Genomic DNA, 27,024 nt, shown 5'->3' with positions numbered 1-27,024 from the left:
AGGAGCAGCAGCCTCAGAAAGAAGAGGCAGCAGGGGCTCCAGCACATGCCGCCCAAGAGCCACAGCGAGCCGTCGCTGGTCGGCATCTAGAGACACCCAGCGTCTATAGATGCCACCTTTCATTCCTGCAGATGACCGAGAACCAGTGTCACCGAAGATTGCGCATGTCTAGAGAACTGATCACTCACATCTGCCATTTACCGAAGGATTTGGCACCACAAGGACATAGAGGGCATTCACTGCCAGTGGCCATGAAAGTGACTGTGGCGCTCAATTTCTCCACCAGTGGCTCACAGGTGACCTCTGTGGGATCTCAAGTCTCCACCCACAAATCCATGTAGTCATGGATGCCACCTTTGCGAGGACACACAACTTTGTGAATGTCGCCCGGGACCAGGATGCAAGAGCAATTGGATTAGCCCAGATACCGGATTTCCCACAGGTTCAGGGTGCGATTGACTGCAATCACATGGCGCTCAGATCTACGTCACAACATGGGTTGAACTACATTGAACGCAAAGGGTGCCACTTGCTGAATGTGCAGCTGGTGTGCAACCACCACAAATGCATCCTGCAGGTGTGCGCAAGGTTTCCCGGGAGTGTGTACAACTCCAAATTCTCAGTTGATCACAGATATCTGTGGCCCAGGGGCCACTGAAGCTGCAGGGATGGCTCCTTGGGGACAAGGGCTACCCACAGAGGCCGTGGCCGATGACACCCGTGCGGTAGCCTCAGGCTGCAGCAGAGTGATGGTATAATGAGGCTCATGCTGCAACTCACAACTTGGTGGAGCAGAACATTGGGATGCTGAAGGTGAGGTCCTGGTGCCTGGAACGGTCTGGTGGAGCCCTGCAATACAGACCACAGAGGGTGTCATGCATCATTGTTGTTAGCTGCACCCTTTACAACCTGGTGCTGCAAAGGGGAGTGGAGCTGGTTGAGGAGGAGATGGAGGAGCTGGAGGTCTCTGATGAGGAGCATGCCAACAGGGATGAGAGTGAGGAGGTCGAAGGCAGCGATGACGGGGATGAGGCCCTTGCACTGGCCAGATGAAGCAGGTGTCCTCGGGAAGCCCTCATAGTTGCTAGATTTTTGGAGGATGATGACGACATGCAGTGAGGAGACACCATAGATCCTTACACAGCATTTGTGAACATTTGACTCCAGGCTGGCTTCTCGCGGCGTCAATACCCTCTGTGAGAATGCTCCTGTCATGGAAACACAGTAGAGGCCCTAATAGTCACTTGATTCCAGGAGAATGATGACAACCTGCAGCGAGGACAATCCAAGGATCTTCACATAGCCTCTAAGAATGTCTGACTCCTGTCTGACCAAGGGCAGCTCGCTTGCGCTCTGTGATCAGTGTCATATCATAGAGACGCAGCAATGAAATTTTAGGAGCAACTGATCCTCTGTCCACCTTCAGGAGTCTTTCAGGAGCTGGAGCACAGCATCAGTGGTCACAGATGCTGAAGCGATGGGGGCCAGTCCCTCCTTAAATGGGCTGAGAGCACACAGAGAATATGAGTGAACTCTGTGATGATTACCCATGACGTTCTGGCAGCAATGGCCAGCACCGCTGAGGTGCAGGCCTCAGTAATGTGTCCAGGGAGTGTGAGGCTGGACCATCACTTTGGTCTGAAGGCTGCACAAAGCACAGGGAAGAGGCCCTGGACTGAGACACCTGCCTTTTTCTTGTGCAGAAAAGTTTCACATCTGAGTGACAAGAACACTGCCCATCAGAACAAGGAGCCATACACTGGGAGATGTTCTTGGCAATTTATTGACAACAGTGAACAGTATGTACAAGTGATTAATACCAGTGCCCAGGCTGTGCAACTACATATTATTAACTTTCCTAACCTTGCCGTTATTTCTTAGTGCTCCCTGGACATCCACAGCAGATGTGGAGGCAGCCTGCTGACTGCCACGCCCTGTCTGTGATGACTTTGGTGGGCGTCCTCTGGAGGGCTGAGACTTGGAGGGCCCCGGCATGCTTTCAGGATCCTGCTGTGTGGCAGTGGAACCCTTCTCAGCCTGTGAAGCTGGAGCTGCTGAGGTCACAGGAAGAGGGGAGTCGAATGGGCCAGACACTCTCAGAGTCACCCGGATGGATGGCCCTGGAGTGTACACCTGCTGATGCTCCTCCCTATCAGTGACCAAGGGCCCCAGGCTGACCCCTTGAGGAGCAGAGGTAGCTGGAGTGAGATCGAGTTGCCCAGCACCCCTCTCGAGTACACACTGTTGGAGGCCAACTATGGCATCAGTGATGGAGTTCAGCCCGTGCAGCAGTGCAGCCGTGCTGGAGCGACATCCTGGACTAAGGCCTCCTTGGCGACCGCCATCCTACCAGTGTTAACCTCGGTGCAATGCAATGCCAGTTCTATCAACTCAGAGTGAAGGCAGATGGCCTCCTCCATCGTGCCTTGCAATCTGAGGAGTGCTGTTCCTGATTTCCCGAGCTTGCCTTTGCGGCTCAAGCAACTATGACATAACCGAGTCCAGAGCTTAGTCACCTACTCGGACTCAGCAAATTTGTGGCCTCCAGCAGTCCCCTGAGTGCCAGAGACCTGAAAAGTCCCTGCCCCCATCTGCTGTGGATCAGTGTGATGCGCTCACCAGATTGTGATCCTGAGGCTACTCTAAAGCTAGGTCTCACCAAAGTGTGCGTCTCTGCACTGGTGGAGGGTGTGGGTGAGCAGTGATGGGACTTCAGGGAAGGTGTCATCAGATTCCTCTTCAGAGGTTTCTTCAGGGCTTGATTGGAGGCCCTGGGGCATGGACTCTGTCGGCTGTTTCTCAGATGTGCCTGCGGAAGCAAGGGGGTATAATTAGTGCATGGCAGTGGCCTGTGAAAGAGGACACATCACTCCCAGCATGGTTGTCTGATGGACGTTGCACTGCTGGGTCCTCACTTGGTAGCGCACTGCTGACCTCATTATCAGCACAGGACCGATCCAGATCATCGTCGGCCAGCTGGATGGCTCTGATTTCAAAGTCTGTGAGGACCTTGATGTCAGGCATTCCCCCACCAGTTTGCGACCTCTCCATCTAGTTGTGTGCCAGCTTGTCCTGCCTGGATAGAGATGGAGAGAGTATAAGCAAGATGCTTGCCAGACCAGATGATAAGTATGTCTGGCATGTATGGGTGCTGAGTGGTCCCATGGACGGGATGAGGACAATTAAGGTGTGTGTGAGAGAGTAAATGGTGATGTCCCATGAACAGGCAATAGGTGAGGGCCCTGTGGATGTGTGATGGGTTTGAGAGTGAGAGTTCAGAGTGATGAGAAGAGTGACTTTACCCTGGTGGAGTGGAGGAGATTATTCATCCTCTTCAAGCACTGGGTGGCTGTCCTCTTTTTAAGGGCATTGGCGCTAACCACTGCTGCCTCCCAAGACTGGTTGGTCATGCCGCTGTCCATCCTGCGGCCAGAGCTGGGGTAGAGAATATTCCGGCGCGATTCCATGGCATCAGAAAGGCATTCCAGTGATGTGTCGCTGAACCTGGGGGCTGCAGTCTTTTTGCCTTTCAGGGCCATGTCTTCCATGCAGCAGTCGTGGGCTGGAAACACTGAGATGTGCGCACGCAGCAGGACTTTAAATATGGCATCCGGCGTGATGAAACAGCGAGGTGATGGCAGGCAGGCGAATGAGAAATGTCATGGAAACGACGTGTTTCCCAGGAATGCAGAAATAATGAGGTGGGATCGGGAAGGTACGGCGTGAAAACCCACCACCACAGCCGATGGGTAAAATATTGTTTTACCCACCCACTAATGCACTTAGTGCAAATCTGGGACGATTCCACCCTTGCTGTTCTCTCTCTCTTACACAACTACCTCCATGCCAAAAATGTATTCAGAGACAGCCCAATAGTATAAAGAAAAACTGGCATCATTGGCAGCACTGAAACCTCCTGAGGAGGCAGTTACAATGGGTTCTTCATCAATTAAAAAGTGCTGCTTGTGCCAAAAATTTTTCTGAATAGTATTTGTATCAGGTTTGCCAGTTTGATTTTGACTTGTCAGGCTGAGATACAGGGGACTGTGATCAGGAGAGAGCAATGGAAAAAATGGAGATGGGAGGACTGGCCCAGGAAAGAGCTGGAAAACCAGACTGAAATGTTGAGGGAATAGGGATCTGAGTCTAGAATTGAGAGGAGGGCTGGGTGAAACAGTCTAGGAGACCATGGGGGCTTTGAGACCGAGGAAATCAAGAAACTGGGGCTTGGATTAAATAGCTAGGTTGCAGACCAAAGGCTGGAGTTGTAATTTGAGTTGGGGATGGAGACATTGGGCTAAATTTTGTTGCCATGGTGGGAGTCCTGCCGACAGGTCTGAAAGCCGGGGGCAATCCCGCTTCAGCAGTCTGCAGGACCCAGGGCTGCATTTTACGAGCAGTAGGCAGTTAATTGGTTACCACAGGGGTTCCCGGCCTCACTAAGGATGGCTGCCTGCCCCAGGAGCTGCTCGCCAATTCAAAGAGACAGCAGTTCCAGAGTGCCACCTGCAGTCCTGCTATTACCTCATTCTGCTTTCTGACCTTAAGGCCACCATCAGCACCTCCTTTAGCCAGTACCACTACCATTAACACCTCTTTGTCCTTTTGATCATGACATCTTTGTCAATCTCTCCATTCATCTCTCGCTGGCCTTCTATCCAGCTTCACCTGCTCCACCCCCCTTAAACAGTAACAATTTCATCACATTTTTACTTCTCTTTAGCTCTGAAGAAGAGTCATGCAGACTTGAAATGTTAACTCTGTCTTTCTCTCCACAAATGCTGTTAGACCTGCTGAGTTTTTCCAGCATTTTCTGTTTTTGTCTCAATACTGACCACTGGGGAACTCCACTACAAACTTCTTCTAGCCTGAAAAATACCCATTAACCATTACTCTCTGTTTCCTATCCCTCAGCCAATTTTGTATGCATGTTGCTACTGTCCCTTTTATTCCATGACCTATAACTTTCCTCACAAGTCTGTTGTGTGGCACTGTATCGAATGCCTTTTAGAAGTCCATATACACCACATCAAGGGCCTTGCCCTCATCAACCATCTCTGTTACCTCTTCAAAAACTCCAGCAGGTTAGTCAGACACAAGTTTCCTTTAACAAATCCATGCTGACTCTTCCAAATCAATCGATATTTTTCCATGTGACTATTAATTCTGTCCTGAATAATTGTTTCTAGAAGTTTCCCCACCACCGAAGTTAAACTGACTGGTCTGTAATTGCAGGGCAGATCTTTACAATCTTTTGTGAAAAAGGGTGTAATGTTTGCAATTCTCCAGTCCTCTGGTGCCTCCCCAAATCCAAAGAACATCGAAAGATTATTGCCAGCTCCTCTGCAATTTCCACTCTCATTCCTTCAATACTCTTGGATGCATCTCATCAGATCCCGGTGCCTTAGCAGCTTTAAGTACCGACAGCTTATCCAATTTCTCTCCTTATCAATTTTGACACCTTCTAGTGACTGAGTTTCCTTCTCTGTCACCATGGGCTGGGCAGCACCTGCCTCGTAGGTAAAGACAGATGCAAAGTATTAATTTAAGACCTCAGCCATGCCTCTTACCACCATGTGTAAATCCCCTTTTTGGTCCCAAATCGGCCCTACTCCTCCTTTTACTACTGATGTGCTAATAGAAACCTTTGGATTTCCTTTTATGTTAGCTGCCAGTCTTTTTTTATAATCCCTCTTTGCTTCTTGTATTTGCTCTATCACATCCCTCCTATATTCAGCTGGGCTCTCTATTGTATTTGCTACCTGACACTTGTCGTAAATACACTTTTTCTTCTTTAACTTAATTTCTATCTCCTTTGTTAATCAGGGAGTTCTGGTTTTGTTTGTCCTACCCTTCCCTTTCGAGGGAACATACCTTGACTGTGCTCAGACCATCTCCTCTTTGAAGGTAGCCCATTGTTCAGCTACTGTTTTTTCCACCAACCTTTGGTTCCAGTCTATCCGGCCCAGCTCTGTTCTTGCCCCATTGAAGTCTGCTCTCTGCCAGTTGATTATTCTTACTCTGGGTTGACCAAAGTCATTTCCCACCATCATCCTAAACCTTATGATACAATGATCACTGACCCCTAAATATTCCCCACTGTCACTTGATCTACTTGGCCCAACTCATTCCCAAGAACCAGGTCTAGCGGTGCCTCCTTTCTTGTTGGACTGGACACATACAGCTGTAGGAAATTCTCCTGAACACAATCTAAGAATGCTTGTGCCTCACTGCCCTTTACACTACCACTATCCCAGTCTATATAAGGGTAATTAAAGTTCCCCATTATAACTACTCTATGACATTTACACCTCTCTGTAATTTCCTTGCAGATTTGTTCCTCTATATCCTTCCAATTAGCTGCTGGTCTATATATTACACTAAGAAATGTAATTGCACCCTTCCTATTCCTTAGCTCTAGTCAAATCGATTCTATCCTTGAATCTTCTGACACATCCTCTTTCTCCAATACTGCAATAGTCTCCTTAACCAAAAATGCCATCCCTCCTCCTTTTTCCCCTTTCCTATCTTTTCTGAAAACCTTGTAACCAGGAATATTTAACATCCAGATCTGCCCTTCCTTAAGCTGGGTCTATGTTATCGCTACATCATAATCCCACAAGGCAATCTGTGCCTGTAGCTCCCCAATTTTATTAACTATACTCCGTGCATTTACATACATGTGGTGAAGCCCTGATTTAGACTTCATTACTTGTTCCCTTACTCTGATTCCATCTATTACCGTACTATTCTCTATTTTAGTGCTATCTGCCTCTCCCAACATTCCGTGCACTCTTATTTTACTTTCTAATATTCTCTCCTGGCTCCCACAACCCTGCTGAGTTAGTTTAAACCCTCCTGATGGAGTCCATGACCCAGGGCCTCCAATCAAGCCCCGAAGAAACCTGTGAAGAGAAATCTGGAGGCACCTTCATTGAAGACCCATCACAGCGCCCACCCACACCCTCCACCAGCACAGAGACACACACCTCGGTGGGACCTAGCTTTAGAGGAGCCTCGGGATCACAATCTAATGAGCACATTGCACCGTCTGATCCACAGCAGGCGGAGGACGGGACTTCAGGTTTCTGGCACTTGAAGGACTGCTGAAGGCCAGAAATTTGCTGAGTCTGCATCAGATGATGAGCCTCTGGACTCCGTCATGTCACAGTTTCTGGAGCTGCAAAGTCAAGCTGGGGAACATCAGAGAGGGATGTCCACTGCACTCCTCAGATCGCAAGGCATGTCCGTCTTCACTCTGAGGTGATAGTGCCGGCATTGCAATGCACTGTGGTCCACACTAGTAGGATGGCAGCCGCCATGGAGACCTTGGTCCAAGACTTGCCTGCTGCACTGCCGCATGGGCTCAACTTCATTGCTGATGCCATAGTTGGCCTCCAATGGTGTGTACGTGAGAGGGATGCCGGGCAACTCGATCTCACTCCAGCTACCCCTGCTCCTCAAGGAGTCAGCCTGGGGGCCCCAGGCACCCATGGGTAGAAGGATCAGCAGGTGCACACTCGGGGCCCATCCATCCAGGTGACTATTTTTTTATATTCACTCATGGGATGTGGGCTTCGCAGGCTCGGCCAGCATTTATTGCCCATACCTTACTGCCCTTGAGAAGGTGGTGGTGAACTGCCGAGGGTGTCCGGCCCAACCGACTCTGCTCTTCCTGTGACCTCAGCAGCTCCAGCTCCACAGGCCGAGGAGGGTGCCGCTGCCACACAGCAGGACCCCAGGCTAGGGCCCAAGTCTCGGCCCTCCAGAAGATGCCGCCAAAGTCATCACAGACAGAGCATGGCAGTCAGCAGGCTGCCTCCAGCTCCACTGTGGGTATCTGGGGAGCACAAAGACGTAGCGGTAGGGTTAGGAAAGTTAAGGGGAATTAGTTGCACAGCCTGGGGATGGGTGTTAATCACTTGCACATACTGTTCACTATTGTCAATAAACTCCCAAGAATGTCTCCCTGCTGATGGCTCCTTGTTCTGATGAGCAGCGTTCATATCACTCAGATGTGAAACCTTTCTGCACAAGATAAAGGCAGGTGTCTCAGTCCAGGGCCTCTTCCCTGTGCTTTGTGCAGCCTTCAGACCAACTCGGCCTTACACTTCCTGGACACATTACTAATGCCTGCACCTCAGCGGTGCTGGTCATTGCTGCCAGAGTGTTGTGGGCAGGTGTCACAGATTTCTCTTATTCTCTCTGTGTGCTTTCAACACCTTTAGGGAGGGACTGGCCCCCATCTCTTCAGCATCTGTGTCCACTGATGCTGTGCTCCAGCTCCTGAAGTGCTCAGGTGCTGAAGGTGGACAAAGCACCAGATGCTTCAAACGTTTCATGGCTGTATCTCTATGATATGACCAAGATCACAGAGTGCAAGCGAGCTGCCTTCGGCCAGGCAGGAATCATACATTCACAGAGGTTATGTGAAGATTTATGGAGTGGCCTTATTGCATGTCTTCATCGTCTTCCACAAATCTAGGAGTTATCAGGGCCTCCTGAGCATGCCTGCCTTGTCTGGCCAGTGCGAGGGCCTCATCCCTGTCATCATCACCTCTGAAGACCTCCTCACCCTCGTCCCTGTTGGCATCCTCCCAGTCGGAGGAGATGTCCAGCTCCTCCATCTCCTCCTCAGCCAGCTTGTCTTCCTGTTGGAGTGCCAGGTTGGAAAGGGCACAGCAGACAACGACGATGTGTGACATCCTCCGTGGTCTGTATTGCACCAGACTGACACAGGCACCGGAACCTCATCTTTGGCATCCCGATGGTCTGCTCCACCAAGTTGCGAGTTAAGCCTCATTATAGCATTGCTTTGATGCAGCTTGAGGCTGCAGCACAGGTGTTATCAGCCACGGCCTCTGCAGGTAGCCCAAGAAGCCATCTCTGCAGCTTCTGTGGACTCTGGAAGACACTAGGGATCTGCAAGCGACTGAGCATGTAGGCGTCGTGCATTCTCCCTGGAAACCATGTGCACACCTGCAGGATGCATTTCTGGTGGTCGCATACCAGCTGCACATTCAGCAAATGGAGGCCTTGCAGTTGACAAAGTTGACCGTGTGTTGCAACAGAGATCTGAGCACCATGTGAGAGCAGTCAATCACACCCTGCACTTGTGGGAAACCCACGATCTGGGTGAATCCAATCGTTCTTGCATCCTGGTTGTCCCAGGTGAAAGGCACAAAGTTGAGCGCCCTCGTGAAGATGGCATCCGTGACCTCATCAATGCATTTGTGGAGGCTTGTGATACCCCACAGAGGTCACCTGTGGAGCCCTGAAAGGAGCCACTGGTGTAGAAATTGAGTGCTGCAGTCACTTTCACAGCCACTGGCAGTGGATGCCCTCCCTGTCCCCATGGCACCAAATCCTGCAGTAAGTGGCAGGTGCGAGCAACCTGTTCCCCAGACATGCGCAGTCTTCGGTGACACTGGTTCTCAGTCATCTGCAGGAATGAAAGGCGGTGTCTATAGATGCTGGGTGTCACTAGGTGCCGACCAGCAACGGCTCGCTGTGGCTCTTGAGCAACGTGTGCGGGAGCCCCTGCTGCATCTTCTTCCTGAGGTTGCTGCTCCTGCTTCTGCGCAGCCAGGAGCCTCAGTCGCCCTCTCCTCCATCATCTTTGCTCTATGTAGGTAATCAGGCATACAGCTAGTTCAACAGCCTGATGTACTGCTCCTGCAGGATGAAAGAGAGACACACATGGTTAACATGGGTGCGCTAAAAACGTGTCTTGGTTAAGTGTAATGGCCCCTTAATGCTTCCTGGAGAGTGCTGGCCACCACTCGGATGGCCAGAGATTAGTGCGCTGCATGGCTGCTCTGTTAGCTTGAACCATGGGGGAAGACTGGTCCAAACAGGGATGCTGACATTGCAAGCGGCTGTGAGCGCCCCCAGCAGTGACTGCTACATGGCCAGCTTTAGCGAGGAGATTGTACAACATGTGCAGTTGTCCAATGGTTCTGCAGTCCACTAAAATGCTCCTGAATTTTCAGTCTCTGCCAGGGGTGGGGGTTGGCGGGGAGCTTTGGAGCACTTAGTGGCACCTTGATGTTTCTGCATTGCTCGGGTGGGCAGATAAGCTAGGAGTCCGACCCCAATCATATCAATGTGGCTGCGCTTGAACTCTCTCAGTTGCAGAGAAATGGTCACTTTATACAGGTTTCCCTAATGCATGGCCACTTCCCTCACCCACCCTACTCCCCACTCAAATGCGTGTGTGCTTTCTTCAACGGCAGAGCTTCCCTTGCACCCCCCCTTCCTGACCACCAGTCTCCTCAATGGCAGAGTTGTCCTTGCATCCCCACACTGCCGCCAGTTGCATCAATGGCAGGGTTGCCCTTAACTCTGACCCCCGATGCTTGATTTCCAACAGGCGACCCTGGCGAGCACTGCACAATGTTACTGTGTACTGACCTCTGTGTTCCCCTCGAAGTGCAGGCCTCCAAAGTGCACGCCTTTTACATGTTGTTGTGAAACACGTCGGCAGGAAGGATGGACGATCCAGTGCAGGGCGGCAATCCTGGCAGGCTGGCCTGATAATGAAATGCTGATGTATTATAATGAGGTTCCGGATGTCTGGGACATGGGGCGCGCCATTGGCGGGCTGAGTGGATGATTACAAACTGTAAAACCAATTGTGCCATATTGTCTGTTCATGCCACTGATCACACCTGACGCCGGCAGGCACAGAAAATTCTGCCCATAATTTAAAATACTACAGCAGTGGGCACAGCAATTGGTCTCTGCGGAGGTTAAACTGATCAAGGCCAGAAGTGCAAAATAGGCTCACATCAAATTGATAGCCTAGCTGTTTTAAACCATGCTTAAATTTTCCTTCCCATTGAATTCAATAGAAAAGAAAATTGGCCACAATGATTTGCTGTCAACTTGTTTTATGCTGTTGAGGATGGCCAGTTTCAATGCCCGTATCTCCAGTTAAGAAGTTGCAGTTTAGACAGTGTACTTTTATTTTAGGCTGGAGTGGTGACGGCTATGATAACTTTGTTATAATGATTCAATTGGCAATAGCATTGGTTATTCTAGGTTTACATTAACTACCTAAAAATACAATGCATGTTTAGAAACTTCTGTTAGAAATCCTGTCACTATGGTTCTGTCATGAGAGGAATAGCTCACTGACAAATTGTGGCATAGACCTCTGGAAATGAAGTGGCAGGGGCGTTGAAGAATACTGGCAGCAAAAGTTTCATTAAATAATCCACCTTTAGCTCAAACTTTCATTTTGCAGTTAAAGGACAGTTTTTGCAGAATCTGTTAGAATTATCAGGGGATTGTCAAATCTGTGAAATTTGTGCTGATTGTAAATATAGAAGATGGCCTTGTTGAAGCCTAACCTTCTAATAGTTCAATAAAAAATTCCTAGGGCACTTTGGGATCCAATATCAGGGAGAAAGATCTTAGATTACTGTGCATTTTGTGACATTACTCATCACTCCCAGCAATGGTGCTTAAGTGGCTAATCTTAATGACAAGTCAGGTAGAATCATTGCAAGATCTTAAATTCATGAACAGTCATCCTCGTCTTACTGGATACTTTGCAGCCACTGCTTTCCTATTAAAATGGGTATTAAATTCTGAGGTCTTTCACCATTTTGCTGATCTTCTTGGCTTCAATCAAATTTCATCATTGAAAGAAACACAGTTTTCTTCATGTGAAGCTATTTAACTTTCAAGCAATTTGTTTTTTCTGCTTATTTCTTCAATGCCATGACAATAGAGCACACTAATTATTCTATGGCTGTTACTGAACTCCTTACATATAAAAATCTCTTGCACTGTTTCCTTATCCTTCAAACATTGTAGACAGGCTTTATAGCTGATAAAAACCAGCATGAAATTTGTGCATTGAATCAATTGACACATCTTCCAGTTGGATCCCCAAAGTTCTACATGCCAATGGTTCCCCCTTCCTGCCTCTTAGCATACTTGAAAAAGTCAAGAGGTCATAATACTTGACAAAGCTGACTTTGACTCCCGTGCTGATGAGTAATAGGTCAATCTTCCTTCCAGTTTTCCACCTCTGTTTTGGGGTGGATGAAATGGTTGAGGAATTTCCTTGGAACACTGCAGCTGGTTGAGGACAGAGAGGTCAGTGTGAGAGCGAGGTGGAGAATTAAAATGAAAGGCGATCAGAAGTTTGGGGTGATGCCAGCCGGCGCGCTGAACATACGTGCTCCGCAAAGCAATTTACTTTTTTATAATTCATTTCCCAGGATTCTACTTGGAACAGACACAAATCAAACTTCAAACATTGGCCTTTCCGAGGATCATTGTTTCTGATGCATTCAGCACATAACTTAAGGCCCTAGACAAATGACCACTGCTCCACCAAAACTTTATAAAGTTACTTATTCTATTCTGGAAAAAAAGTATTTTCTTCTCCTGTAATGAATATAGCTATTTTGCTGAAAAAAGAGGCATACTGTCAAAACTTTTCATGTTGTACTCATCAGGAGAGATGCAAGATTGCCAAATTTCAAAGAGCAACAATTATACTGCATGAGAAAAGGGTTCTAATTGGTGAACAAGTTGACTCATTGGTTGAAGTGTTGCCATGGAAAATGCACAGGGAACTATTGTCCCCCGGGCTTTTGTTTAATTCAGAAACAGCACAATGCATGGACATGTTCCTTTTGCATACAGAGGCAAGGTCCCTGTGTATGAATATATGCAGCTTCTAGCAAGCATGAGTGAGCCACATTGCGAGCCCGATTGATAATCTTAAATTGATTGTTAATGTATTTCTTAGCACACTCAGTATTGTTCAGCATGTGCTGTCCAATCACAAACACATTTAACATTAGACATTATGTTCTGTATTTTGTAAGCATGGGCTGGTTGAGTAAGGTTAGTACTCTGCCTTTTGCAAACAGCCGAAGGATTGTGTTGTTTATATGAGCTGCCAGCTGTTGGGATGTAAGGCCTATGTAACTGATTTTGCACTGGCACTGACTGTACTCAACCAGGCCTTGCTTGCAAAACTCAGAATCTAATGTCTTACATTAGATGTGATTCCACAATTTTACAGCACTTACTGAACAGTCCCATGTGTGCTAAGAATTACATCAACGATCAAATTAAGATTATCAGCTGGGCTTGCAAGGTGGCTCACTTACCCTGGCTAGAAGTTACATATATAATCACATGCAGGGACTTCAGGCAAAAAGGAACATGTCCAGGCATTTCGCCTTTTTTGAATTAAACAGAAGTGTGGGGTACAATAGTTCCCTGGTCCATGGCAATGCCTCAACCAAGCAGAGTCAACATGCCAAACAAACAATCAGCATCCTTTTCTCATAAAGTATAAATTGTTGCTCCCATTGAAATTTAGCATTCTTGCATCTGTCCTGATGAGTGCAAGACCAGAAGCTTTGACAGCATGTCTCTTTTTTCAGCTCAATACTCAAGTTCTGTACTATCAAGTGACTATTTAAACATAGCTGTGTTCCAAATATTTGTCAAGAATGGAAAGTTGTTCATTCATATTAGGCATGTTTCCCCTCACCATCAAAAGAAATTCATGCTTTTGGATTTGAGACAGGAAGGTACACTCTTAACGATCCCTCAGTGTGATGGTGGCACAGATACCCAAAGTTCCAAGTTTGATAAAAACATTTTAACATGAATGTACTTTTCTATGGGGTAACATCAGCAAAAGTAGTCTTTCAGAATAGGTAAGCTGAGTCATCTGAGTTCCTGCATGGGATCCAACAAGGCTGACGTTCAATAACTGGATTATATAGTGGACTGGAAGAAATATTAAATTACTTAAGATCTGATGCACATGTTTTCGGACATTTTCTAGACTCACCTCATTATCCAGTCTCTCCATTTGTTCCCTATTTTAATGGAAAATGGAACATAGTGGGATTAAATGATCACAGTGGGGGGCCTGTCCACTGGCTGGAGACCTGGTAGCAACACCAACGCGGCCATTTCCAGGAACTCCATCGGGATTAAATCCCAATTAGGCCACTAGTTGCCAATGGGGTTCCCAGCTCCACTAAGGTAATTGCCTGCCGGACTTTCTGGTGCAGGGCGGATGTCCCCCTCAGAGCTGCCAGTCAATTTAGTGTTTTTCCAAAATGAATTGAGGAGAAGGCGATAGAGCTCACAAAATCAAAATGTGCTTGCCTGCTCATGCTCCACAAAAGGGATCACTAGGCTGAGATGGCCCACCTCTCAAGACTGTTTACTCCTGGTGGCACCCAAGCAGCTTGTTCCTGGCAAGTCTAGTTATTTCAATATCCCAGTGGCATGGTGCTCTAATGGGAAGGGCGAGCAGCCTGGTTTGCACTACACTCCTGCAAGATGGCATTATCAGGCAGGTCAACTCACACTGTTGCCATCCCAATTGCCCCTGTGTTTGTGACCCACCAAGTGGAATGGCGGTTTAATAGCAGCTGCAATATCCTGAAAACCCTGAGGGACAGCAACAAGTATCACAGCTACTAGGCTCTCAGAAGCCTTTCAGAGCGTACTGTACTTTGTAATGCCACCAGAGCTGCAATGTGTGCTTCTGTGGAGGTGGAAGCGGAGGCTGATCCCTGGTTGCTTCCTAGCTGGGGACCTGCTGTCACATGCTCCATTGGTATCTGCACGGAAGAATAAGCTTCCTTGACAGTGTCACAAATGAGAATTGTATACACAAAAGTCACCCCTGTCAGATTGCTGAACATTCTTGAAGAGCGACCTCAGAGCCTACACAACATTGCTGCAGCATTTTTCTTTTCAGGAGAGTACCCATGAGTTCAGGGTCCTATGCCTTGACAGCCATTGACTTGGAAGCATGTCCTCAGCTTCCACTGGGAAGGTGGTATATTTGTACCCGTGTTCCATGGATCACCCAGTAGAGAACTTCACTAACATTATCTAATAAGTTTAACTAAAAAACTCAGACAAACAAATTTATGGTCCTATATCCCCAAAATGTTTGTGAGGTTTTTGTACCTCCTTCTTTAGTAGAAAACATATTTCTACTACGCAAACATTTGTTTATAAACGTCATCAAACTGGTCCACCCTAGCTTTTAATTATTCAATGTTAGTTAAAGATGTGAAGAAGGGACAAAGTACCTCAAAGAAGCACAAAATGCTGCAAGAGCCCTGTGCTAGTGACACAAGACTTAATAAGGATAGTTTTCTATAGGACCAGAATACAAATGTAATAAGTAATGTCCTATTTAAAACAGTCCAGCAACAGCACCATTTTTGGGGTATTTATTCTGTTAAAGCAGCTATATAAATATAAGTTATTGTTGTTGATGGTAGCAGCATATTACATACAAGGTACAGCCTGTGGAACCAGATGGGCCTGAGTTTCCGCTGGGTTGGGACGACTTGCGAGTCTTTTAAAAATGGCAGGCGGGTCCCAATTCTGGGATTCCTGAACCCCATTCCCGGGGTTCCTCATTTTCAGAAGTGCCTTTTATGGGTGTGAGCCCACACCCTGTATTCCCTACCTGGCTAGTTCCATTGCAGAGATAGGCATATCCAAGTCCTTTGCAATTTTCATGTTTTCAAAGGCCAGATTTTCAAAGAATCGTAATTCAAAATACCTGAGAAGTGTTGTGAACCATAGCCTGCATGAGGGAAGCTCAAAAAGTCCTCTTCATGCCAGGCTATGCCCCCCTATGCACCCCTCATGAACTCTCATATACTCATGCCAAGCTATGGTACCTCCTTGCCCATTCACCCACCATACATTTATAGAACCAATGAACCCTATAATGGCAGTAGGATGTGCAAAAAATCTTTAAAACAGTAATTCATTCATCCCCTTCCACTTTCTTAAACAAAAACTCTTTTTACTACAAACCAATAAAAGTGCCAATCATCCAGACCTTTTAAACTATCAATAACTGAAACTGCAAGCTGTTGAACCTCTTAATCTTGTGTAACTAAACATTGTGCAATAAACGGGAGAGATCAGAGAGCCAGAGCTATCAATCAAGCAATATTTCCCCTGGGGATCAGCTGTTTCAGCAGTCTAATGAATGTCTGGGCTCTCAGTCAAGTCCCGAAAGTCGAAAATTAGGGATGAATGACAGTTTTTTCAAAGCTTATCTTCCACAACCTGTTGTCACAATAGAGTTCACTGGTTCTATATAGTGTATAGTGAGCAAATGGGCCTGGAAGTGCCATAGTTTGGAACAGGGCACGTGAAGGGCCATTGCAGGTGGGGCACGGATGGGGAATGAGGAATGTGTGGGGGGTGAAGGGGTGTGTGGGATGAAGACTAGACGGCCTTACTTTTTTCATTATAACTGGGACGAAGTCCCACAGCACCAATGTGGGCCTTATAAACAGCCCACCTTGGCACCTGGCATCCCCTGTGGTTGCCTCCAAACTCTTTCCCGGGTCAGTTGGTCTGACTGTAGCCCACACTGCTCCCTGGCAATGAAGATTGCGCCTCTGGAGTCACTTTCTCCCAAGGTGGGTGCGCAAAGCAGGAATTTTCCCAACTCCCGCCTCGAGAATGAAAATCCAGGTTATTGGTACCATGGTGGCTTCACTTCTTGCTTCTGCAGACAGGTGGCAAAGAGAAATGGATGGTTGTCATTTGGTTCCGATCTCGCAGCTAAACTGGACAGTTCAGCACTAACTGCAGGTTACACAACTTCTGTACTGAAAAATGTTGCAGCACAAATTCTGCTTTAGCAATGGCTGTTATTGCTCTGAACTCACTGGCAGTGGCTCCACGTTTGGGCTAAATGACTTTCCTCATGAATAGCTACATTATGTAATGGGGCATGAATATCTAACCCTACTGTGATGCTGCATTGATTGCTGTTTGTTATTTTATAGTGGTGAAATAAGTGATTAATTGGCAAATTTTTACTAAGATGACTAAGTGGTAAAATTTCCGGTATCATCTTCTACTGAAAATAAAATGTGGGCCTGCATCTTCGGCTCGTTCACCGAGACATAAAATGATGCAGGGTGATATCGTCCTGATGTCACCGCATGTCATTTAGATTTTCAGTTTGGTGGGCACGCTGTACGCCTACCAAACTGCCAAAAGGCCTATTAAGGCTATTTAAAAGGGCAATAAAGCAACTACCTAAGCTGCCCATCCCCAACCTTAAGGTTGGCGGGCAGGTGAAGAGCTCAGGCAGCCTTCGCATTTTTCATGGAACCTCATCCATGGATGGGATGAGGTTTACGAATGATTTTAAATTTTCACACAAATTTTTATTAAAACTAATGCACATGTCCCAGCTCATGTGATGGTTTCACATGAGGGGACATGTCATAAAAATTATTTCTCCACTTTATTAACCTTTTAAAACTTAAAACTAATCTCCCTGCGTCACAGAGGTGGCTCAGGGAGATTTGTGCTTTTTCGCTCATGAGCGCACTCCCAACTCAGGGAACCCCCCTCCCGCACAGGGAGCGCACAGCGCTTCCGGATGAGCGTCACGCTGGGCAGGCCTTAATTAGCCCACCCACATATAATGGCAACGTGGACCCGATTGGAGGCACTGATTGGGTCCATGCCACCCACACCCGGCCCCGCACATCCCACCCGATGGGAAGAATATTCTACCCATGATGTTTTGCATTAATTTTTGTATCATAATCTATTATCTGTTGAACTTTGTTGTATGCCGGCCAACTAATAGAATTTTAAATGCAAAATTTTGATGCCAACTGTGTTCAAGTTATTTTATAGAAGTAGCAAATGTTAGGTCAAGTGTTCCTTCCCCCAAGTATGAACATAACTTTTATCTTAAATCCTGGAACACACTGAAATGTGCCTCCCAAAGGGTACATATCATTTTAACAAGTGAGAATATTCTCAGCTATATGGTGCTTTTCACTAATGCACACCTGTTTCTTCTCCTGCTCCTCAATGTTACGCTGGAACTGAAGATCTCGCTCTTTGATTTCATGGCGTTGTCGTTGAACCTTCTTGCTCAGTAGATCCATATATTGCAAACGCATGGCATTCCACAACTTGTACATGTTCTTGTAAACCTCCAGATGGCGCTAAATAATGACCAATAAACAAGCTTATAACTCACACAGGCCTTAACATGTCAAAAAGTCAACACCTTTATGGCAGTCAATCCAAAATTATACAGTTGTCAAACACAGTTTTTATTTCAATACAGTAAATATGACACAAAAAAAGGATGATTTCACGCCAGACAGGTTCATATCTACTTCACAGTATCATGGTTACTTCATCGTCATCATTAAGAAGCTCTCAGGGATTTTAACAGCTGAGGCCAGTGGCTGAGTTCATGATGAATATACAATTTTTACAACCTTCTATTTGAAAGAATGTTCCATTGTGATTTGTTGGTGCTTGATACAAAGTGCTGCCTGCTCCTTCTTTGAGAATTTCACTTTGTTCTACACTACTCACCTTTCATTTAAAATCATTGTTCTTTACAGCCTACCCAAGGACCATGAAAATATTCTCACCAAGATACCTTCACTGCTTTTTTCTCTCAGCATCTGACTGAGTGGCTTCTTATCCTAGGTTATATCAATCTCCATCTCAATTCATCATGTTCTCTCTCCTGAGTTCACTGCCCTCTTATCCTCCCTTAATCTCCCCTCCATATAAACTCCCCAACCCTTATTCACAGCTACCTCCTCGATCTTGCAATTTTACATGCCCCACTGCTCCCATATTAACCAAGATATGGCCATTTCTCATCACTTCCTTACATCATTGCCCACCCACATCCCTCTTTCCCTCCCAACTCCACTTCTTCTGTAAAATAAAAGCAAAATATTGTGGGCGCTGGAAATCTGAAACAAAAACAGAAAATGCTGGAAAAACTCAGCAGGCCTAGCAGCATCTGTGGAGAGAGAAGCAGAGTTAACATTTCGAGTCCATTTGATTCTTCTTCAGAGCTGCAGAGAAGTGGAAATATGATGAAATTTATACTGTTAAAGGGGGCAGGGAGCAGGTGAAGCTGGATAGAAGGCCAGTGGTAGGTGGGGACAAAAGGAGAGATTCACAAAGATGTCATGAACTAAAGGACAAAGGAAGTGACAATGATAGTGGTAAGGGCTAAAACAAAAAGGTGCGTAAAGGTAAGAAAGCAGAATGTGATAATAGCAAAACAATTGTGTGAAACAGTAGCATGGGACAAGGAACAAATGGCCCTTTTGGGGATAGGGTGGAGGGAGGGGAAAATAAGGATAGAAAATGGGATTGAAGGGGGATAAAACCATAGATAAATGAATAATAATAAAAATAAGTGGATAAAAAATAAAAATGAATGTAGAAAAAAGGAGATTAAAAAAGAGGTGAGGATAGAGATCATGATCCGAAGTTGCTGAACTCAATGTTAAATCCGGAAGGCTGTAAAGTGCCTAGTCGGAAGATGAGGTGCTGTTCCTCCAGTTTGCGTTGAGCTTCACTGGAACATTGCAGCAGGCCAAGGACTGATATGTGGGCATGAGAGCAGGGTGAAGTGTTGGGAGCAGCGAATGCAGTAGACTAAATTGAAGGAGGTATAAGTGAAGTGCTGCTTCACCTGAAAGGAGTGTTTGGGCCATTGGACGGGGAGGAGGGGGAAAGTTAAGGGGCAGGTGTTGCATGGTGGTGATGCCACTACCAAACACATCTTCCCTTCAGCCCCCCTCATTGGCATTCCATAGGGACCGTTCCCTCTGGGACACCCTGGTCCACTCCTCCATCAACCTCAATACCTCATCCCCTTCCCATAGCACCTTTCCATGCAACCGCAGAAGGTGCAACACCTGCCCTTTTACCTCCTTCCTCCAAGGTCCAAAACACTCCTTTCAGGTGAAGCACGCTTCACTTGCACCTGCTGCTCCCAATGTGATCTCCTCTACACTGGGAAGATCAAACGCAGACTGGGTGACGGCTTTGCGGAACACCTCTGGTCTGTCCGCAAACATGACCCAGACCTCCCTTGCCATTTCAACACCATCCTGCTCTCATGCTCACATATTCATCATTGATCTACTGCAATGTTCTAGTGAAGCTCAATGCAAACTGGAGGAACAGCACCTCATCTTGCGATTAGGCACTTTACAGCCTTCTGGACTTAACATTGAGTTCAACAACTTCAGACCATGAACTCTCTCCTCTAACCTCACCTCTTTTTTAACCCCTTTTTTTCTATGTTTATTTTTATTTTTTATCCACTTATTTTTATTCATTTATCCATGGTTTTATCCCCTTTTTATCCCCCCTTCTATCCCATTTTCTATCCTTTTTTCCCCCCACCACTACCCCTCCCCCCACCCCACCCCTTCCCCTACAGGGCCATCTGACACTTGTTCCATGTTGCTCTGCTATTATCACATTCTGCTTTCTTACCGTTACACCACTATCAGCACCTTTTTTAGCCCTTACCACTACCAGTGTCACCCCTTTTGTCCTTTAGTTTATGACATCTTTGTCAATCTCTCCTTTGCTTTCATCATCGCTGGCCTTCTATCCAGCTTCACCTGCTCCACCCCCCCACCCCCCTCCCTTTAGTTGTGCTAAAAGTACCTAATATAAGTAGTCTTGTTTTGTGGTTTAAAAAGTAAAATTGCCTAAAAATACAATAAAATTGAAAATTATGTTGTGCCATTCTTTCAGCTGGAAGTTTAAAAGTTAAAGCCTTTGAAAAGTTATTGGTCTCTACAGAGGTCGTAACAATGCATGGTAAACTGGTTTATCTATTCACTGTCATATTTGGCTAGATTACATAAAGCATTATCAGGTACTGCTCTTTTCTACTTCACTATTTCAGGATCATCATAGAATGCAAGTGCTTCAATTGTCTTGATTTCTGTATTGTTGTGAAGGGCAGCATGGCCAGCAAGCCATGTTGAGGCGGCCTTGTGGTTTCCAACCTGCCTCAGCAGAGTCCACTGTTCCCAGAGCTGGCTGCTGAGGCACCCTGATTGGGCCAGCAAGATTGGGAGCCTACCCACTGTCCTTAATTATACGGGATCCCAGTGGTGGTCAATTCTGAGGCCGTCGCCTGAAGATTGCCCTCTCAGTTTTGCTGCCGGCAAGTGGGATCTCTGGACCCCCACTTGGTCACAGAAAAGTTCAACTCAGGAGTATCTGTGATAAGGCAGAGCTAGAACTTTGTCAATCTATCATTAAGCCCAAATTGGAGCTGGATTCAGGGACTGTGATCCTTCTGCACTTGCTCTCAACTACTCTGGAATTTTTAAGCAACATTTCCCAGGTCAAATTGTTGTTCTTGTTGATCGTTGTCACTCCGAGTTCACTCTGCCTCCACAGGGAAGCTCCTCTGTTGCATCAGCACAGGTGTAATGCCTGACCCTATTACTTAACAGTGAAATTTCACATCTCAGGGCAGAATGTTTCCGTTGGCATGCGGTGGCAAGCCCTGCACGTCCGCGCATTAAAATTATGTTGGGTGAGTGTCCCGACGTCACTGCGCACCATCACGATATTTCATTGGGCAGGGGCGTGATGATGTCAGATGTGCCCCCGCCATTAATTAATGGGTCACTTAAGGCCCTTGATTCACCAACCGACGTCGATTTTTCGGCGCCCATGTGATCTTCGGGTTGGCGCATGGGCACAACGGGCAGGCGGGTAGGACACATTTGTATAAACCTCATGCAGGGGCGGGATAAGTGGGCTCAGTGGGGTCGCGAGTGTGCCCTCTCAAGTATTGATTTTTCAAAGCTTTTGAAACTTGCCTGTGTGATCTGCAATACTTCAACAAGTATACCAGCTGCTTTATCTGGACTCCTAACCTTCAGGTCAGCACTCTGCAGTAAGGAATCTTTTTTGGGCCTGCAGGTTTCTGGAAGCCTTCCCATAGCCTGGGAATGGGAGCTGAACTCTCCATTGGAGGCACCTCCTCTGAGGAAGAAGGGAGGGCTAGAAGGGGGAGGAGGCCAGGAGTACACATTCAGCCTCCAGGGGAGCCACCTTTGGGAGGAGAGGTGCAGACACAAGGGGCACGGGGCCAAGAGGTAAATCAAGGTAGAAGAGACCGCAGAAGACACCACTATCCTGCTGCCAGGGTTTACAGGTGGCGAAGCAGCTACCTCAATATGTCTGAGGTGCAGTGCCAAAGGAGGCTCCATCTCTCAAGGGAGAAAATCAACTACATCTGTCAGATGATTGGCCCTGAGATCTCCACTAACTGTGTGGGTGAACACCCCATGCCAGTGGCTCTAAAAGGTCACAGCTGCCCTCAACATCTTTGCCTCTGGCTCCTTCCAGGGGTCAGTGGGTGATCTTTGCAGTGTCTCCCAATCTGCTGTCCACGCTTGTGTCAAGCAGGTTACAGATGCTCTGTTCAGGTGTGCATTAACCTTCATCCACTTCCGTAGGGACCAAGCAAGTCAGACACAGCGAGCCAGAGGCTTCGCGACCATTGCTGGCTTCCTCCGTGTCCAGGGTGCTATAGACTGTACACATGTGGCCATCGAGGCACCAGCGGGTGAGCCCGGTGCCTTCGTCAACAGGAAGGGCTTCCACTCCATGAACGTGCAGATAGTGTGTGATCACAGGATGCTGATTCTACAAGTCTGTGCAAGGTACCCAGGCAGCTCCCACGACACCTACATCCTCAGACACTCCCAGGTGCCGGGGCTCTTCAGTGCTCCAGCCCAGCTGGATGGATGGCTGCTGGGTGACAAGGGCTATCCCCTCAGAAGGTGGCTCATGATCCCTCTCCGCCATCCAACAGAAGCCAAGCAGCGGTACAATAGGAGCCACGCCTCCACAAGGGCTGTGGTGGAGAGAACCATTGGCCTTTTCAAGATGTGCTTCCAATGCCTGGACGCTCAGGCAGCCCACTCCAATACTCCCCAGATCGTGTGTCACTGATAGTGGTTGCATGCTGCGCTCTCCACAATCTTGTGCTGGAAAGGGGGGACTCAGTGGATGATGAAGATGCTGACCCAGTGGCTGCGACTGCACATGATGAGTCCAGCAGTGAGTCCGAGGATGAGCATGCACAGGGAAATGCTGAGGGAGTAGATGCTGACCAGGGAGGCAGGGACACCCAGGAGGCTTTAACCCAATGAACCTTCAGCTAGCACACCACAGATGAACCTCCAGGACAAGCCTGAGCTATAGGCACCATACTCGATACCCATGTGTCAAATCTGTTAGGTTAGGAATAGTAACTAAGGGCCTTGTTAATAAAGCTGAATGACCCACAAAGCACTCCTAAAGTTTTTGGAAACAATACACATGCAAGAGAAACATGGCACTCTCAGCCATGGTCACATGTCTGAATTTAATATCACAGGCAAAGAAACTTAATGAAACAAAATGACAATGGTGTTTCAATTCAAAGCAAATCATAAAGACCTCATCTCGGGCCAACACAAAAGCAACAGTGATAAATCCGTGGTGTGCCCAAGGTGCCTTATGTTTATGTTTCCAGATGCTACATCTTAGAGCTGCTCACTCTGCTGTCCTTTTGGCCTTGATGACCTTGGTGGTTGTCCTCTGGCCTGTGGAGCCTGTGCTGGCCCCGCCTGGGAGGGAGCTGCCAATTCCACTGCTGGCACCTCCCCAGTCGTCACAGCCTCACTGGATACTACGGTCACTGGGAGAGTGGCGGAGGAGCTGCCACCCTCATCCAGAGGGCCCTGAGAGGAGCCCACATAGATGAAAGGCAGCTGCTACACCGACATGAGGTTGCTTCGGACCTCCCTGCTCACCATGGATGGATGGGCACTGAGCTGGGAAAACTGGTGCCCAGACCATCTCCCACACTGGCACTGACCAGCTGAGGGTTTGCTGGTCCGAGCACATCCCCAGGAAGCCATGATGGGTCTCCTGGAGGAGCCTCTCCACAAGAGTCGCCACTCTCTCCATGGAGGACGCATGGCACTTGGACATGTGGCTCCATTGCTTTAGCGATCGTCCGCGTAGACTCCTCCACCAAGCCAAGCATAGCCTCATGTATCTCCCCCAGATGCTCCCGCAAACCCAGCCGCATTTCATGGCCCTGCTGCGTCGCGGATGACTCCAGAGGAACATCATCAGGCACCGACTGAGCATGTGCCTGGTCCCCTGCTGTCTCCGACTGCTGGTGCCATGGGCACTCTGTCTCTGCCAGCTCCTACAGCGACTGTGAAGTGCCCTCACCACTGTGCCCCAGGACACTAGCCAATGTTCCACCTCCCACCGAGGTGCTAGTATCTGCGCTGGTGCCTGCCTGGCAGAGATGGTATGACACTGTTGAGACTTCAGAGCCCTCACGTGGGAGAGGAGACCTCTGCTGCTTCTCCTCCCGGCCCTGCTCCGATGATGCTGAGAGGAAGAACAAGACATTAGATCAGTTAACGTGGAGACAATGTCAAAGTGCATCCCTGTCCTCCAGATCATTAAGCAATGGTCATGCCATGTTGCAAAATTAAATCAATTAACACTCAGCACTGCTATGGCTGTTGGGAGAACAATGGTGACCTCACTGTTGGGCATAAATACCTGGCCGTGGCACCCCAGCCTCACAGACACCAGTGGACCTAGGCACATGGCACCTCTCCAAATCCAGGGCCTCCTGCTCAAACTGACTGAGAGTGGGTAACTGCGCCTGGCCGCTGCCAGTCCTCACATGCTCTGCCGCGTTATGAGCATTCTTCTCCTGAAAATGAGAGAAGAGCATTGATTTGTGCAAATTGTTCATGGAATCTCTTCGCAAATGGCCCACCCCAACCAGAGTGGGACATATCAGGGCTCCAGTGTCTCCTCACCCCACTGCTGCCGAACAATCACACAAAGATGCTAGGCCTGCTCCCCACAGCCCCTTGACCACATGCTGCCTACATCCCATTAGGGACCACATGGTATACCCTTTCATAGCAAGGAGGCACAAACACGTGGAATGCAGAGGGCAGCAGATGGTTCGTTGCCACACCACCTTGAAGCTCCCCTCCCAGCATGTCATCACCCTGACTTGGACATGTCCTGCAGTTCCAGCACAGCGCCAAGGTGCAGTTCCTCCAGTTTGCCCCCAAACCAGTTATGTGGGACTCGGTGTAACACATGCTGCGGGGGTAATACACATCTCTTCATCACCCTCTCAGGGTGACCTCAGCATGGGCAATATCTGCTGGCCCACCCAGCAAAGGACACATGCCGTCAATGATTCAATGCCGTCAATACACTCAGACTTGTGGGGGTCGGGGGGTGCAACAGGGGCGAAAGCCGACTTGCTGGGTTAAGTGACCAATGTCAACATTGTGCTCACCCTTCCAAAGTGAAACAAGTCATTGAAGAGCCTGTGACACTGGATCCAGGTGCACCGCACCATATCGCGGGAGCTCACCACCTCCTCCCAGGCACGTTTCGTCATGTGGGGGGGGGCCTCCTCCTCCCATCCTGGGGAACCAGCACCTCCCGTCGTGCTGCCACCTCCTCAAGGAGGGCAGCAAGGCAGTCATCGGAAAAACGAGGGGCACACTGGCCTCCCAGCCTACCCTCCAGACTGGCCTGTCCCGAAGGGCTACCCTCCAGACTTGCATAACCTCCATTGCCCTTCTGCAGAGCCCTTTGCCCAGCCATTGCGAGCAGCCTTTCCAAGGCTGCCAGGCCTTCCTTGATACAGGCCGCCGGGTTGCCATTGGACCCAGCAGGCTGAGCGTGCCTGCCGCTGCCCTCCCACTCCCGCTATGCATGGGAGTTGTGGAGTATGTTAGGTGGCCTTAATTGGCGCGCCTGCTCCCACTCCACCTCCCGCCATCAAGAAAATTCTGCCCTAAGTCTTCACCAGAGAAACCTGCTGTCCTTTCTGTGTATGTCCAGAATTATCTGAGTCCAGAATTAGAATTATCTCAGAATTAACTGAGCCTATTTCAGGTTTTCAGCATTTGAAGTTCTTATTAACTTATTATCTCCAGGGGTAGTTGGAGTAGAGTTTTCCTGAGTGATGTCTGGGCCTGGAGAAGATTACAACGACAAGGTTGGGCGGGGAGGGGTGTGGTGGCTGGTGTGGGGCGAGGCCATGGGTTAGTGGGACTTGGTACAAATTAAAATACAGGCAGCAGAGTTTTGAATGACCACAAGTTCCCAGGGGTAGGGTGGCCAGCCAGGGGTGCGTTGGAATAGTCAAGGCTAGAAGAAAGAAAGGCATGGATGAGGGTTTTACGTGATATAATGTTCATCTCAAAGTTAAGTTTAACACCAAGATTGTTGACAGTCTGCTTCCGCTTCAAGACAGTTGTCAGGGAGAGGGTTGCAGTCAGTGGCTAGGGAACAAAGTTTGTGATGGGAATCAAACACAATGGCTTCTATCTTTTCCATGTTTACACTTTTTACCTTCTCTTTCCTCACTGATCAAGACCTCAAACACTCCTTCCTGGTGAAACAATGATTTGCATGTACTTCTTCCGATTTACTATACTGTATCCTCTGCTCACAATGCACTGTGCTCTACACTGGGAAGATCAAACACAGATTCATGATGTGGACCACCTCCTTTCAGTTCACAAACATGATCTCCAGCTTCCAGTCACCTGTTATTTTAATTCTCCACCTTGCTCTGATGCTGACCCCTCAGTCCTTGGCCTTCACTGTTCCAGTAAAACTTAATTCAAATTCAATGAATAGCACATCATCTTTCAATGAGGCACTAGAGCCTTCAGGGCTCAATATTGAGTTCAAAATTCCATCCTGTGATCTCTGTCCCATTTTGTTTCCTTTTTCTTTTCAGGTTTTGGTTTGAATCTAATTTTTCTCTTATTTTGCTTTTGGACAACAGCTTTTCTTCATTCTGCCATTCACACCTCCTCTTGACATATCTTTTGTTTTTGTCTCATTACCGTTTCCTTTGGCCTTGCACATTTTATATCACTATTATTATTACACTACTTTTATAACTTTTCCCCCTTCAGATGAAAGGTCAGAGATCTGTAGTATTAACTCAGTTTCTGCCTCCACAGATGCTGCCTGATCTGCTGAGTATTTCCTGCATTTTCTGTTTTTATCCCCTATGTAAAACACCCAGGATCCCAACTGACTTCACTATGGTCTTTTTTCAGTCTGCACTTTCACTTTTAAAGATTGATGCAC

The 27,024-nt window shown here is 47.7% G+C and overlaps 1 protein-coding gene across 5 annotated transcripts in view; it reads right to left on the bottom strand.

Annotated features, from left to right (window-relative positions):
• The window catches only part of si:ch211-130h14.4, a 201,878-nt gene that overhangs the window by 123,310 nt on the left and 51,544 nt on the right, over positions 1-27,024 (bottom strand). For all 5 annotated transcript variants that reach the window (XM_041180101.1, XM_041180133.1, XM_041180115.1 and 2 more), the window contains exon 4: positions 17,853-18,011. In XM_041180101.1, the coding sequence (XP_041036035.1) occupies positions 17,853-18,011 (159 nt within the window). The remainder of the gene's footprint in view (positions 1-17,852; positions 18,012-27,024) is intronic.

Source organism: Carcharodon carcharias, chromosome 2 (genome assembly GCF_017639515.1).
Source record: "Carcharodon carcharias isolate sCarCar2 chromosome 2, sCarCar2.pri, whole genome shotgun sequence".
In the NCBI taxonomy this organism is placed as follows: Eukaryota; Metazoa; Chordata; class Chondrichthyes; order Lamniformes; family Lamnidae; genus Carcharodon; species Carcharodon carcharias.
Note: the sequence above shows the minus strand (reverse complement) of the source record. Positions and strands in the feature narration are given on the sequence as shown.